This window comes from Oncorhynchus kisutch, linkage group LG12, assembly GCF_002021735.2.
Source record: "Oncorhynchus kisutch isolate 150728-3 linkage group LG12, Okis_V2, whole genome shotgun sequence".
Classification (NCBI taxonomy): domain Eukaryota; kingdom Metazoa; phylum Chordata; class Actinopteri; order Salmoniformes; family Salmonidae; genus Oncorhynchus; species Oncorhynchus kisutch.
Window position 1 is genome coordinate 12,012,620 of NC_034185.2, and position 15,654 is coordinate 12,028,273.

Here is a 15,654-nt window from a genome sequence, read left to right on the forward strand (position 1 = left end):
GTGTCATCAACAGGCGATGAAATTAGTTACCTAACCTCTTTGCCAATAACAGCTAGTTTTCCCCTCCCCACTCAGACCACTCCCAGACAGTCATAGCAAAACTCTTGCTTAAGAAATTGCTCTTTGCTAAGAAGATATTTTTGTTCATTTTTGACCATTTTAATTTAAAACGGGTACTTAAATTGTTACACAGAAAGGATTTAATATTCAGATAAAAATGGCTGCATTGGACCTTTAAAACAAGCACCATTACACAGGACTTGGTACAGCCACACATTATGTTGAGGTCTTTTTAATAATAATCCATCCATTTGACAGGTGTGGCATATCAAGAAGCTGATTAAACAGCATGATCATTACACAGGTGCACCTTGTGTTGGGGATAATAAAGGGCCACTCTAAAATGTGCAGTTTTGTCACACAAAACAATGCCACAGATATCTCAAGTTTGGAGGTAGCGTGCAATTGGCATGCTGACTACAGGAATGTCCACCAGAGCTGTTTCCAGAGAATTTAATGTTAATTTCTCTACCATAAGACTCCTCCAATTTCGTTTTAGAGAATTTGTCAGTACGTCCAATCGGCCTCACAACCGCAGATCACGTGTATGGTGTCATGTGTGCAACGGTTTGCTGATGTCAAAGTTGTGAACCGAGTGCCCCATGGTGGCGGTGGGATTATGGTATGGACAGGCATAAGCTACGGACAACAAACCAAATTACATTTTAGCGATGGCAATTTGAATGCACACAGATACCGTGACGAGATACTGAGGCCCATTGTTGTGCCATTCATCCACCTCCATCACCTCATGTTTCAGCATGATAATGCACGGCCCCATGTCACAAGGATCTGTACACAATTCCTGGAAGCTGAAAATGTCCCAATTCTTCCATGGGCTGCATACTCACAGATGTATCACCCATTGAGCATGTGTGAGAAGCTCTGGATCTACGTGTATGACAGACAGTGTGTTCCAGGTCCAACCTACTGGCAATTCTGATCCAAGCCCCTACCTCTTTTTTAAGGTATCTGTGACCAACAGATGCATGTCTGTATTCCTAGTCATGTGAAATCCTAATGAATGTATTTCCATTGACTGATTTCCTTATATGAACTGTAACTCAGTAAAGTCATTGAAATTCTTGCATGTTGCGTTTATATCTTTCTTCAGTATATGCGTATACTCCACAATTTTGAACATAGATGTTTACTATATAATCCACAACTCTGAACAGATTAACCCTATATTCTTGCTGCCACAATTGGAGTTGAGCTATGTTGCTATGCCTAATTATAGAACCTGAGAACATGCATTGCCTTAAATTCTCAATGACACTTGAAGAGTATGTTGATAACAAGGCCTATCATCACAAAGTGCCTCACTAGCCTGCCATGCGTCACTCCAGCACACGTTCAAGCACTCTCCATTCTTAATTCCGAGATAAGTTTTACAGAGCGTCACACACAGGGCTTTTGAAACCGCTTCGCTATAGCATTTCTCTTCTTAAGACTGCATTAAGAAGTCCTGTGCATTTGATATAATCTAAATGTCCATGTAGAGCCTAAATTCATATTTCACAGTTGAATTGATTCAAATGAAATTATGATTTCAGGACATGGACAAACTGTTCCACTGTTTTCCACTGTTTTTGACTTTAGAAAATGTTGAACAACTTCTATCCTTTAGTGGCTGTCAGGGACATAAAAAAAGCATTGCCTGCCATTTGCCAGATCTATTAACAGTAGTGTAGGTTTGTAAAATACCCGTTAATTTACCCAAGTTATTTAGTATTTTTTTTTTTTTTATGATTGTAATTTAAAGGTAATTTTGGAAATCTAAATGTATTCATATTTTCTTCATATCTGTTTCCACGATGTCCATCCGTTTCTAGTAGATAGGCCATGTGGTTCAGGAGAAAATAACCTAATCATGTTAAACATGTCTAATGAACAATGATGTCATTTCCAATTATCTCTGCAACTCTTCCATTTACCTTTTTTTCACAACTGCCACCAATTTGTCCCCAAAACATATACAACAAAGATATATTGGCATTGTAAAGTAAATAAAACCCCAAAATATAAAGGATATTGCATGCTGAAACCCTCATTCAAGAGTAACAGTGTTCACTAAGTTGATGGTTTACAGTGAGGGAAAAAAGTATTTGATCCCCTGCTGATTTTGTACATTTGCCCACTGACAAAGAAATGATCATTCTCCTTCATTCTTCAAGTTGAACATTCTTAAAATGAGGGGGAAAACATGGTTGTGTTAAAAGTGCTATGAAAAGCTGCAGTGCCAGCTTAACTGCGCTTACGCAATCACGTGTTACATTACTGTGTTCCAGTTTTGTGCTGTATACAACAACTGACATTTCATTTGTAATTACGAAAACTATTGTTAAGGAAACATATTGAATATCTTTATCTGTATCCATCTATTTGATTTATTCACCCAATTTGTCATGCTTTTATAAGTGATGAAAATCTTTTCGAAATGCAAACGTCATCGCATATTATGTAGGTGAAAACTGAGTCACGCTGAAATTCGAAGGGTTGTTTGCTACCGGAAACTTTGTTTGTCATCCTTTTTTTCAACAAGATTTCCATATTTCTTACTCATCAAAAATAAGGCAGGTTCACACAGATCCCCCTGGGAAGCCTTTCAGTCACTTATTTTACATTGGTATAGTGTGTGTTGTAGAAATGACCGCAATTATTTAAACTCTGTGAAACACTTTGTCACTCATACCATTATGTTGTGCTTTTCATCACATTAAAATATGCCATAATGATGGTCACAGAAAGCTCGGTCACAAAACACATGATACATTTTTTTTTCAAAATGAAAGAAATCCTGGGTATCCTGTGAATAGTTAGGACATCGATGATCTCACCTGAATGGCAATGACTTGTATATGTATTTGATCATTTAACAGAGGCTCTTATGCAGATTCAACAGCATACTTATATCATGTTGTAGGCCTATAAACTGTATTTAAATCATAATCAATATGATATTTGCAACAAAAGTACAGCATTTGTTCACAGATATTTATTTTAAAAAATGTAAAGAAGTACCTTCATAGGTTTTGTCCTTTACCAGTACTTACCAAGTACTTACGTGCAAAGTGAAGTCACATTTTTGAAGTGTATGAAAAATATATATGCTGTACAGGGTCAGATACAGAACATTCTGAGAAGGACAAAAATGCATGTGAAAATGGGTGTTGACATAAGAAAGCGACAGTACATAGATATTCAGTGTTGGCAAACAGTACAGTAGGCTAGTCAGCTAACAGGGGTACATCAGTAGCCTAGTCAGCTAACAGGGGTACATCAGTAGTCTAGTCAGCTAACAGGGGTACATCAGTAGCCTAGTCAGCTAACAGGGGTACATCAGAAGCCTAGTCAGCTAACAGGGGCACATCAGTAGCCTAGTCAGCTAACAGGGGTACATCAGTAGCCTAGTCAGCTAACAGGGGTATATCAGTAGCCTAGTCAGCTAACAGGGGTACATCAGTAGGCTAGTCAGCTAACAGGGGTACATCAGTGGCCTAGTCAGCTAACAGGGGTACATCAGTAGCCTAGTCAGCTAACAGGGGTACATCAGTAGTCTAGTCAGCTAACAGGGGTACATCAGTAGCCTAGTCAGCTAACAGGGGTACATCAGAAGCCTAGTCAGCTAACAGGGGTACATCAGAAGCCTAGTCAGCTAACAGGGGCACATCAGTAGCCTAGTCAGCTAACAGGGGTACATCAGTAGCCTAGTCAGCTAACAGGGGTATATCAGTAGCCTAGTCAGCTAACAGGGGTACATCAGTAGGCTAGTCAGCTAACAGGGGTACATCAGTGGCCTAGTCAGCTAACAGGGGTACATCAGTAGGCTAGTCAGCTAACAGGGGTACAGCAGTAGCCTAGTCAGCTAACAGGGGCACATCAGTAGGCTAGTCAGCTAACAGGGGTACAGCAGTAGGCTAGTCAGCTAACAGGGGTACATCAGTAGGCTAGTCAGCTAACAGGGGTACATCAGTAGCCTAGTCAGCTAACAGGGGTACATCAGTAGCCTAGTCAGCTAACAGGGGTACATCAGTAGCCTAGTCAGCTAACAGGGGTACATCAGTAGGCTAGTCAGCTAACAGGGGTACATCAGTAGGCTAGTCAGCTAACAAGGGTACAGCAGTAGGCTAGTCAGCTAACAAGGGTACAGCAGTAGGCTAGTCAGCTAACAGGGGTACATCAGTAGGCTAGTCAGCTAACAGGGGTACATCAGTAGCCTAGTCAGCTAACAGGGGTACATCAGTAGCCTAGTCAGCTAACAGGGGTACATCAGTAGGCTAGTCAGCTAACAGGGGTACATCAGTAGGCTAGTCAGCTAACAAGGGTACAGCAGTAGGCTAGTCAGCTAACAAGGGTACAGCAGTAGGCTAGTCAGCTAACAGGGGTACATCAGTAGGCTAGTCAGCTAACAGGGGTACATCAGTAGGCTAGTCAGCTAACAGGGGTACAGCAGTAGCCTAGTCAGCTAACAGGGGTACATCAGTAGGCTAGTCAGCTAACAGGGGTACAGCAGTAGCCTAGTCAGCTAACAGGGGTACAGCAGTAGCCTAGTCAGCTAACAGGGGTACATCAGTAGGCTAGTCAGCTAACAGGGGTACAGCAGTAGGCTACAAAACAATCCGGTCTTGAGATTTTGAACTACCTCATGTCCGCATTTTATTTCATTTCAATATATTGCATGCCTATTTTGTCAAAAACATGTTTAACCAAAGTATGGCGGATCCGTTTTTATACTTTAAATACAGGTGATCGGTTCTGATTAAAATAGTGTTTTTCCAGGTATACCTGTCCCACAATAGAACATTGACTATACTCAGTATAGTCTTACTCTTTACTATACTACTCACATTCATATCTGCAATATCCCGAAATACTTTATCCATTTTGAAATTCTATAAAAACATGTTTCTCCAGCAATACCAAAACAAAGCTTCTCCTTGGGACAACTTTGTAGATCATCCCCTGATCAAGTCCAGGGGTACCACTATGTGATCTGGTAGAAAGGGTCGGGTCATTCATTTGTTTTCCAGAACGAATTACCAAACAAGTATAGTACCAAAGTCAGTCGTAATTGTTACATTTCAAAGTCAGTCGGACAAATTGGACAGCGATGGTGGAGATGATCAGTACAGAAGATTCAGGTCACTGCAATTCTGCATTGGGGCTTGTTGCACTTTTTGCATAGAATTAATTAACAAATCCTTAAACTCAGATATCCAATTCCATCCTGCCCTACACTGCCCAACAAGGGAGCAAGGACGCTCCTGTGGATCTGAAGGGATTCCAGAGAATAGGAGCAAATAAAAAGGGACAAGATAAAGAGAGAGAGGCGTTTCTGATCGACTCCATATCTATCCATCCACACACCGAGTGACAGTATATCCACTTCCTGTAGTGGGTATTGAGACTCAATACAAATGCAGTGGATGGAGCGAAAGTTCGCCTGTTAATTAACCCAGGGTCAGATGTCAGGGGATCAGCCCATTCTTCGGCCACCATGGATCCTGTGTGTTTGGGCGAGTCAGCAGCGGGACATGCGCTTACGGTATCGTTCCACTAGGGGCACCAGGCACTGCCGCGAGCCACACTGCAGCAGGAAGGGGTGCTCCAGCAGGTCGCTAGCGGTAGCCCGCTCCTGGGGGTCCCGTGTTAGCATACGATCCAGGAAGTCCTTCAACACAGGGGAGATCTACAGAGAGAGAGATGGGGTGTGAGTAGTGTGTTAGTGTGAGTGTGTGTGTGGTATGTATCTATATCTATTTCACCTTCTGTGTATTCCTGACTGTGGGTGGCGGCTCGTCCCTCAGTTTCTTCATAGCTGCCACTGGTGTGTCGCTGAAGTACGGAGGCTCTCCATCCACCATCTCTACCACCATGATACCCAGGGACCACACATCCACCTGCCAGACATCAGAGACATTTACAATAATTAACACACACAGAGCCTCACGTACCCTCTAACAGCATATCCAGAGACCTTCCATCCACCTGACTGACACAGGAACATAAACACACACCATTAGAAGCTCACCAGTAGAGGCTCCTCAGTAGAGGAGGAAGGGGAGGACCATCCTCCTCAGTTAATTTAATAAAAATAAAAACGGTAAAACATTTAAAACAGTAATCATTTTTAGATAAAACTCTACTAAATATTATCAAGTCATCAAATGATTGATAAAATTATTATATTTTGCAAAGAAGGTCTACAGTAGCCTCAACAGCACTCTGTAGAGTAGCACCATGGTGTAGCCAGAGGACATCTAGCATCTGTCCTCCTCTGGGTATATTGACTTCAATACAAAACCTAGGAGACTCATGGTTCTCATGTGGTGAGTAGTTGACTCAGAGAGAGAAAGACAATAGTTGAACCATTTTGAACAAATTAATTTCTTCCAAAATGAAGGAGATGCAAGAGAGAAATATATATATAGAAACAGATTGAAACTGAAAAAAATACACTTTCTTAGCTAGCAAATGCAGCTAGCTAGTGTAGCTGACTGATACACCCTGCTCAAACACAGGGATGTTATGTTAGCTATCTGGTTATGACTAGCCAACACAACACTGGAACTCTTCCAAGTCAAGTGAAGCTTTTGGTTTTATTAATCTATTGCCACCGTGGCCCACCGGTGTAACTGCTAAACTGCTTACTGACTGTACACTGTAAGGTTACTGCAGGATTGTAGTGGGTTTACTAACACATTAGTTCTATTAGCAATGATTATGACAATATGCTGATTATGACGTTACTTCATCTAATATGGTGACAACGATGTAGGCTGTGTGTAGTGGTTTGGCTTGGAAAGTTTTTTTTTGTTGCCTGGTCACATATAGCTGATCGCAATTGTAAATGAGAACTTGTTCTCAACTTGCCTACTTGGTTAAATAAAGGTAAAATAAATGAATAAATAGCTGATGTGTTGTGCATTGAAGTCCTCAAGCGAAGGGGAGAGGTGAGAGGTGACCGCATGGATGTGAGAAGGAATACAAAGTGGCTGTGTTTACGAGTGGTCAGGGGTGTATTCATTCCGTGGATTCTGTTGAAAAACGTTTCTTAAACGGGAACAAATGGAACAAAACGGGGATAAACATACTTGAATTTGTCCAATAGAAACTCTCGTTTGCGACTGTTGGACTAATGATTACATCCTATATCAGCTAGATGTGTCTCTCGACCTGTGTGCAACTGCATTGTAAACTTTAATTCATAGGCTAGGTTGTAGCAACCTCATGATGGGTACAGGGAACATAGAGTATCATGTAGTAGCCTAAACCTATCGATGTTACATTGAACTGGGTTAATGGAATGTGAATGACAGTCATCCAATATGCTGTAATAGGCCATGCTCATGAAAAAAAAAAAATCCTCCTCACTCATTTTAAACGGCACTCATCGCCACTGACACACACACCCATAGAAACGGCACGTTCATCCATGTCATATCCTGTACAAGCATTCATTGAACATCACACACTATCACACACATTCAGTGACAGTACACACACTGTCTTTCTCTCACATCAAACACACACTTAAGGATGGAAAAAGGTCCCTCCATCTCTGTTGAATCCCGATAAGAAAATACCTCGGTGGGTAACAGATAATCCTGCCTGTCTGTTTTAGGCAGTATTATCTAGTGCAAGGAGTATCCGGCCTGAAGTGGTGAAGGAGAGGTGTAGGCAACAGTAACAGGATCATGTGTGTGCTTTGTGTGTGCGTGTGTGTGTGTGTGTGTGTGTATGTGTGTGTGTGTGTGTGTGTGTGTGTGTGTGTGTGTGCGCGTGTGCGTGTGTGTGTGTGTGTGTGTGTGTGTGTGTGTGTGTGTGTGTGTGTGTGTGTGTGAATATAACACAATGTGCAAAACAATAAGGTCAAAACATACAGTGAGCTCCAAAAATATTGGGACAGTGACACATTTTTGGTTGTTTTGGCCCTGTACCGCAGCACTTTAGATTTTAAATGATACAATGACTATGAGGTTAAAGTGCAGACTGTCATATTTAATATGAGGGTATTTTTACCCATTTCGGGTGAACAGTTTAGATTTTGTTTTTGTTGTTGTATACAGTCCCCCAAAAGTATCGGTACAAATTAACTTGTGTTTTTAAATTTTTTAAATTGAACCTTTATTTAGGAACAAATACTTATTTACAATGACAGCTTACCCCGGCCAAACCCTAACGACGCTGGGCCAATTGTGCGCCGCCCTATGGGACTCCCAATCATGGCCGGTTGTGATACAGCCTCGAATCAAAGCAGGGTCTGTAGTGCACAAGCTCTATGTAGTCATTGTGTGCTAGGAATATGGGACCAAATACGAAACGTTTGACTACTTTAATACACAGTAGTGAATTTGTACCAAAACATTTGGTCCCCTAAAATGGGGGGATTATGTACAAAAAAAGTGCTGTAATTTCTAAACGGTTCACCCGATATGGATCACAATATCCTTCAACTAAAGCTGCCAAAACAACAACACAATTGTCACTGTCCCTAAACTTGTGGAGGTCACTGGATGTGTTTGAGGGACACATCAGTGTTTCAGATACTCTGTTCATATTGTAGAATGAGACAACCTTCTACCAGTCAAACAACCACAATTTTGGTTGGTTGTTCTGTTACCTGAGTTCCATAGGGGGTCTTTGACACAACCTCTGGAGCCATCCAGTACGGTGTTCCAACCAAGGACTTCCTTTTGGGGATGTCTTTGCTGATCTGAGCACAGAATCCAAAGTCTGACAGCTTGATCTAGGAAAATAATACAATAAAAAAATACAAAATAAATGAATAAAAGGCCATAAAAATGATTGGATACATTACAAATTACTGAAAGGGCCAAATTCCAACATGCTCATCTTAGCTTTAAATTTAGCTTTAGCTTGAACTTTATGCCATTGATATCAATACAATTTGCATTATCACAATTTAAGATTTGGTCTTCAGTGATTGAGAGTTCTAGAGGTTTATCTGTAGGGGTGGGTTGGTAATTAGGGGATAGATAGGTAAAGTTGCGGGATAAGGGCTTTTGGAGACGTTTTCTGCCCTAATTTTGTTAGTTCAAACCCGGCCACTCCTGCCCCCAGGAGTGCATACAGTTAGCTAGCGCAATATTTTGTAAAGTGTTCTGAGGTTAGAGACCAGGTATAAATTATTTCTGGATGTGGCCGCACTTACCCTCCCATCCAGCGTGAGCAGTATAGAGTCACTCTTGATGTCACGGTGGATAACTCCCTGGGAATGGAGATAGGCTAACGCCTGTAGCACAGCCTCGCACACGGTGGCTATCTGCTCTTCATTCAGCCTGGTATGAAATGACATGCAACTTAAACTTGTTATCCAACATTCTAGTCAGCCTTTGATATAAAATTGTAGTTTTTTGTCTTTGACACAACATCCATCAGGTGAATCATGTTAGCATTAGCATCATGTGAATCGTACTCTTCTTTTGTTATGTCAGATCAACATTGTACTGTTCTCCAGTGGACCAAAACGTAGTAGGGAATTACAGAGGAATCTTGTTGCAACACGTGCCAACTTGTGTTATTGTTAGACCCTCCTTTATTTTGGCAATTATAACAATTACATTTCTCCTTTAACACAAAAGAAGGTATGCAGGAGTGGGTGGCAATACAGTTACTTGACATAACTTCTTGACCAAATGGGATTTTCCCAAAGCAAACTATTACTCATCTCATTCTACCCAAAGGGTTTGGTTTGTGTACATTGTCATGGGATTCTGAAAAGTATTATTAATTTATATAATATGATTAATGAACATCACTGTTGCTAGGAAGTATTCTGTGTTTTAAGCTTCACAACATTGCTCCTCTTATTGACAGACCCTTTACCTGGTTTCAGACACGACGTTGGTTAGAGCGCCACCCTGCAGGTACTCCATGATAACCCACAGCTCCTCTTCCACCAGGGCACTCCTGTACATCTCCACAACGTTGTTGTGCCGGTAGTCCCTCATGATCACCACCTATGGTTACAAATGTACATAAGAAGAGGTGCTTAGGGGGCTATTATGTCCATACAGTTGAAGTCGGAACTTTACATACACTTTAGCCAAATACATTTAAACTCAGTTCTTCACAATTCCTTACATTTAATCCTAGTAAAAATTCCCTGTATTAGGTCAGTTAGGATCACCACTTTATTTTAAGAATGTGAAATGTCAGAATAATAGATGAGAGAATTATTTATTTAAGCTTTTATTTCTTTCATCGCATTCCCAGTGGGTCAGAAGTTTACATACACTCAGTTAGTATTTGGTAGCATTGCCTTTAAATTGTTTAACTTGGGTCAAATGTTTCAGGTAGCCTTCCACAACCTTCACACAATAAGTTGGGTGAATTTTGGCCCATTCCTCCTGACAGAGCTGGTGTAACTGAGTCAGGTTTATAGGCCTCCTTGCTCGCACACACTTTTTCAGTTCTGCCAACACATTTTCTAGGAAAGAGGTCAGGCCTTTGTGATGGCCACTCCAATACCTTGACTTTGTTGTCCTTATGCCATTTTTCCACAACTTTGGAAGTATGTTTGGGGTCATTGTCCATTTGGAAGACCCATTTGCGACCAAGCTTTAACTTCCTGACTGATGTTTTGAGATGTTGCTTCACTATTTCCACATCATTTTACTCCCTCATGATGCCATCTATTTTGTGAGGTGCACCAGTCCCTCCTGCAGCAAAGCACCCCCACAACATGATGCTGCCACCCCCGTGCTTCATGGTTGGGATGATGTTCTTTGGCTTGCAAGCCTCCCCTTTTCCCTCCAAATATAACAATGGTCATTATGGCCAAAATGTTCTATTTTTGTTTCATCAGACCAGAAAACATTTCTGAAAAGAAAAAGTATGATCTTTGTCCCCATGTGCAGTTGCAAACCGTAGTTTGGCTTTTTTATGTCGGTTTTGGAGCAGTGGCTTCTTCCTTGCTGAGTGACCTTTCAGGTTATGTCGATATAGGACTCATTTTACTGTGAATATAGATACTTTTGTACCTGTTTCCTCCAGCATCTTCACAAGGTCCTTTGCTGTAGTTCTGGGATTGATTTGCACTTTTCGCATCAATGTACATTCATCTCTAGGAGACAGAACGCGTCTACTTTTTTTTCTGCGGTCTTGGCTGATTTCTCTTGATTTTCCCATGATGTCAAGCAAAGAGGCACTGAGTTTGAAGGTAGGCCTTGAAATACATCCACAGGTACACCTCCAATTGACTCAAATGATGTCAATTGGCTTTAAAGGCACAGTCGACTTAGTGTAGGTAAACTTCTGACCCACTGGAATTGTCATACAGTGAATTATAAGTGAAATAATCTGTCTGTAAACAATTGTTGAAAAGATTACTTGTATCATGCACAAAGTGGATGTCCTAACCGACTTGCCAAAACTATAGTTTGTTAAGAAGAAATTTGTGGAGTGGTAGAAAAATTCTGCTTGCAAGCCGAAGAACACCATCCCAGTTGTGAAGCACTAGGGTGGCAGCATCATGTTGTGGGGCGGCTTTGCTGAATGAGGGACTGGTGCGCTTCACAAAATAGATGGCATCATGAGGGAGTAAAATTACGTGGATATATTGAAGCAAAATCTGAAGACGTCAGTCAGGAAGTTAAAGCTTGGTCGCAAATGGGTCTTCCAAATGGACAATGGCCCCAAGCATACTTCCAAAGTTGTGGCAAAATGGCTTAAGGACAACAAAGTCAAGGTATTGGAGTGGCCAACACAAAGGCCTGACCTCAATCCTGTAGAAAATATGTTGGCAGAACTGAAAAAGCATGTGCGAGCAAGGAGGCCTACAAACCTGACTCCGTTACACCAGCTCTGTCAGGGGGGATGGGCCAAAATTCACCCAACTGATTGTGGGAAGCTTGTGGAAGGCTACCCGAAACGTTTGACCCAAGTTAAACAATTTAAAGGCAATGCTACCAAATACTAATTGAGTGTATGTAAACTTCTGACCCACTGGGAATGTGATGAAAGAAATAAAAGCCGAAATAAATAATTCTCTCTACTATTATTCTGACATTTCACATTCTTAAAATAAAGTGGTGATCCTAACTGACCTAAGACAGGGAATTTTTTACTAGAATTAAATGTCAGGAATTGTGAAAAACTGAGTTTAAATGTATTTGGCTAAGGTGTATATAAACTTCCGACTTCAACTGTAAGTAATCTATCCATGTAGATAAGCAATCTTGACAGACAGATGATATCTAAAGGTAGCTTTTCAAGCTCATTGGGAGAAAGTCCGTGTCTATCTACCTTTCAGACTAGACATGCATTTATTCATTGAACAGAATGCTCAAATTCCAAGAAACTGTTGTGTAGTGAGGTTTACATGTCATTAAGTGCAACTCACTATACAATAAAGTCCTCTGTTCTGCCCTAAACCATTAGAGGCATGCTGTTTCATATCTTGTTTTAGTCCTTCAGGCCAGATAGGAACCCACAACATAATGATATACTAACATAGTTCAGCCTTTCTTACAGTCCAATTCTGACCGTTTACCTCCCATTAACATACTGCATACCTCGTTAAAGAGCAGCTCTCTGCGCTGCTGCTTACGGAGATCCATCATCTTCACTGCCACCTGCCGACCGCTATGCCTCTCGCGGGCAATGCACACGACCCCCGTGGAGCCCTCCCCGATCTTCACAAAGTTCTCCAGGGAGGTGCGCGGGTCACCCTTGTCCACTACCATCTGCAGGGCTGCCTTGAACTGCTCATGGGTCACTTTGGCCGGCTCAGGCTCTGGCCCGAGCTTGGGCTGTTGCTGCTGGGCCGTTCCTGTTGAGCTGGTGGCCGGGGAGCCCGTGGGAGAAGGCCGGGGCTGGGATGGGCTGTCCTGTTTGGGGAGTAGGGGCATGGTAGCCCCCTGAACTATGGGTGATAACAATCCAATGGTGTAGCTGGAGGAGGAGCGTGAGGGTCTGTGGGTTCGCCCTCGGCCTGCGATCAGGCTGCTGGTGCCATTGGGTAAGGACATGGCCGAGGGCCCTAATGAATTCATCTGGGAGATGACAGGAAAGATATTTTAGCATAGGCCTTCGACAAACTAGAAATACAGGTGATCTGCAATGACAGGTGTAGGCAACTCCAATCTTGAGGTGACCACAATGTTTCCTTCCAACAAGACACAGCTTCAACATGTCAATGCTAAATGGAAACGAAAGAGGCTTTACCTTCAGGTCACAGGATGAGTGGGGTCTCTGAGGAGAAGTATCCTTGGAGGAGGTCAGAAGGTCCGGCAGGTGATTGACCCCAGGCTTGACCCTCATGTTGACCTGCTGCTGCGTCTGCAGGGTCTGCAGGTTATAGCAGGATGCCGGCCTCTGATTGGCTACCTTGCCCTTTTGCGGCATCCCCATCTGTTGTCCCGGCCGATTTATAAGTCCGGACCATTCGCTACGTGTATAATGACCTGTGCCGCCGCCTCTAGGGGGCGTGGGGACTGGCCCCTTCGGCAGAGATGCAGGTTTATCCCCAGCTGCCGTGCTCATCTCATGCGTCGACTTTGCCCGAGGCAGTACCCCATTGGGCTGGAGGGTGGATGTTTTCCTAAGAGCCAGTTTGGGGCTGCCCCTCTCGCTTTGTACCTGCCAGTAGCTGTTACCGCCGTTATCACGCTTCTCTTGGCCCAGCTCCTCATACTGATACGTGTCCCCTTCGACGAGCTCGCCCAGACGCCCCATGGAGCGTGCACGTTGCCGCGCCGAAGGACTGCTCTTCCGGAGCGAGTTGGAACTGGTGACGGTAAGACGAGTCATCTCTGAGATAACGTGGGAGATGTAGTCTCCGTGTCCTATGAAACTCCCCCTACAAATGGTCTGAAAGGGAGAAATTGGACATGAACAAAAACAGCCAATATTGGTTCTGGAACATGGTAGGCACAACCAGGGCCCTATTTCATGGGCTGGCTGATAATTAGAAATGATATAAATTGTTAATAATCTCTTTAGAAGCGCTGTGTAAAAAAGAGACCTATACTGATTTTATCCATTCCTATCCCTCTCTGTGCAAAACAGACTTGCCTCAGGTCAGAGGTCAGGGATATTTCAACCTCTCCTACAGTACACAAAGTGTTCTTACCACTGGTCTCGCCCAGAGGTCATAGTTCAACTCTCAGGCCCCAGTCTTCAAAATACCAACTGCAAAGACAGACCACTTAGGGATCGGTCTAAATTTACGCAATTGTTACCCGGAGGAAAATGGGGGAGGGTCATCCTTTTTTAATTTCAATCATAATATCTCAATTATAATATCTCGGTGTGTGCCTGATGCTGCCCCTCATCCCTGATTCGCTGCTGGGTGCTCAATATCAAGTGTGCCGAGTGTAGTCTTAATTAAATTATTCATAACCTATACTATAGGCTATATGAAGAGCATGCTGGGAGAAGCACAGGGCAGAGCTATGTTTCTAAGAAAATGAACCTCCTTACCAGGTTTTTGCGCTGCTGAGATGGTGTACATAAAACTAGGCTACACTGCATTACACACTGCCATGGATAGGCATTCCCAATCATGGGCCCTGGCCTGCCCTGCTCTTGCTGATGTAGACCCTATTGTGCTGCCTAATCAATAACTGTGCTGTGTACAGTGGCACTTCAGGAGGCAAGTCAAAGGCTTCCTCCAAAAATTATTGTTTGATTTTGTCCCAAAAAATGCAATATCTCTGCATGCGGACTAGGCCTACTGATGTCCTTTTAAGTTTGAGAGGGAGAGTGTGAAGATGAGAAGGAGGACCGAAGGTAATCTTGCTACTGCTATAATTGATTTAAATAAAATCAGTACGTTTCATTGCCCATAATGAAGCTATTTATCAGAGTTATTGGCCTCACAATAAGCCATATTTCAGTAATTTACTTAACTTACATTACTATGAAGCGGCAACCGCAAAGATGCACAGCGCACGGGTGCTGAAAGTAGGCTGATTCATTTTAACACTTTTCATTTCAATTTTACTTTAGGCTACTAACAACGAGGGCTTTGTGTCAGAGCCTATTTCTTCCTATTCCAGAAATAAGAGGTATGCCTACCTGTTTGACAGACTAAATTATAGTCTACTATCCATAGATTTTGTCAGGCAATTCCTTCAGTCATTGTGCATATCTCAGTGTCAGTGAAGGGCTCGGTGTGTTAAGTTAAAACCAGGGCTCGAATTGTAATAATTGTATTATTATTTGGGGTATAGGGGAGATTCACTTGTTTTTTTTAAGGTAAAAAATATATTTCACTGAAGGGGGGGCATCCATTTTCCTTTCACAGAAGCCTATTTTTCTTTACGTATCCCTCATTATAAATAACGTACAGTCCCTTAGTCAATGACAGGAGCCCCCAATTATCTTTCTAATGAACAGCAGAGAGAGCGAGAAAGTAGGAGAGAAAAATAGAGGGAGCGAGATGATGATGATGATGATGGGTTAGCTATCAGGGTCAGGAGCATGTTCTTGACAGCCTCTCGGCTAATGAATTACAAGGCATGACTGAACACTGCTCGTGTTAAAAGTCTGTGAGACAGTTTAGTACAAAATTAACTTCAAGAGTATCACCATTATCTCTTCTTTGAATCCCCTCCTCGAGTA

General features: G+C 42.4%; 1 protein-coding gene across 2 annotated transcripts in view; it reads right to left on the bottom strand.

Moving 5' to 3' along the window:
- Window positions 1-3,043: 3,043 nt before the first annotated feature.
- LOC109900524 (serine/threonine-protein kinase PAK 6) overlaps window positions 3,044-15,654 on the bottom strand; it is a 40,304-nt gene continuing 27,693 nt past the window's right edge. For both annotated transcript variants that reach the window (XM_020496181.2, XM_031836895.1), the window contains exons 4-10: window positions 13,255-13,899; window positions 12,603-13,082; window positions 9,913-10,046; window positions 9,239-9,365; window positions 8,687-8,812; window positions 5,829-5,963; window positions 3,044-5,752 (exon numbers count right to left, since the gene is read on the bottom strand). In XM_020496181.2, the coding sequence (XP_020351770.1) occupies window positions 5,585-5,752; window positions 5,829-5,963; window positions 8,687-8,812; window positions 9,239-9,365; window positions 9,913-10,046; window positions 12,603-13,082; window positions 13,255-13,899 (1,815 nt within the window). In that variant the 3' untranslated portion in view covers window positions 3,044-5,584. The remainder of the gene's footprint in view (window positions 5,753-5,828; window positions 5,964-8,686; window positions 8,813-9,238; window positions 9,366-9,912; window positions 10,047-12,602; window positions 13,083-13,254; window positions 13,900-15,654) is intronic.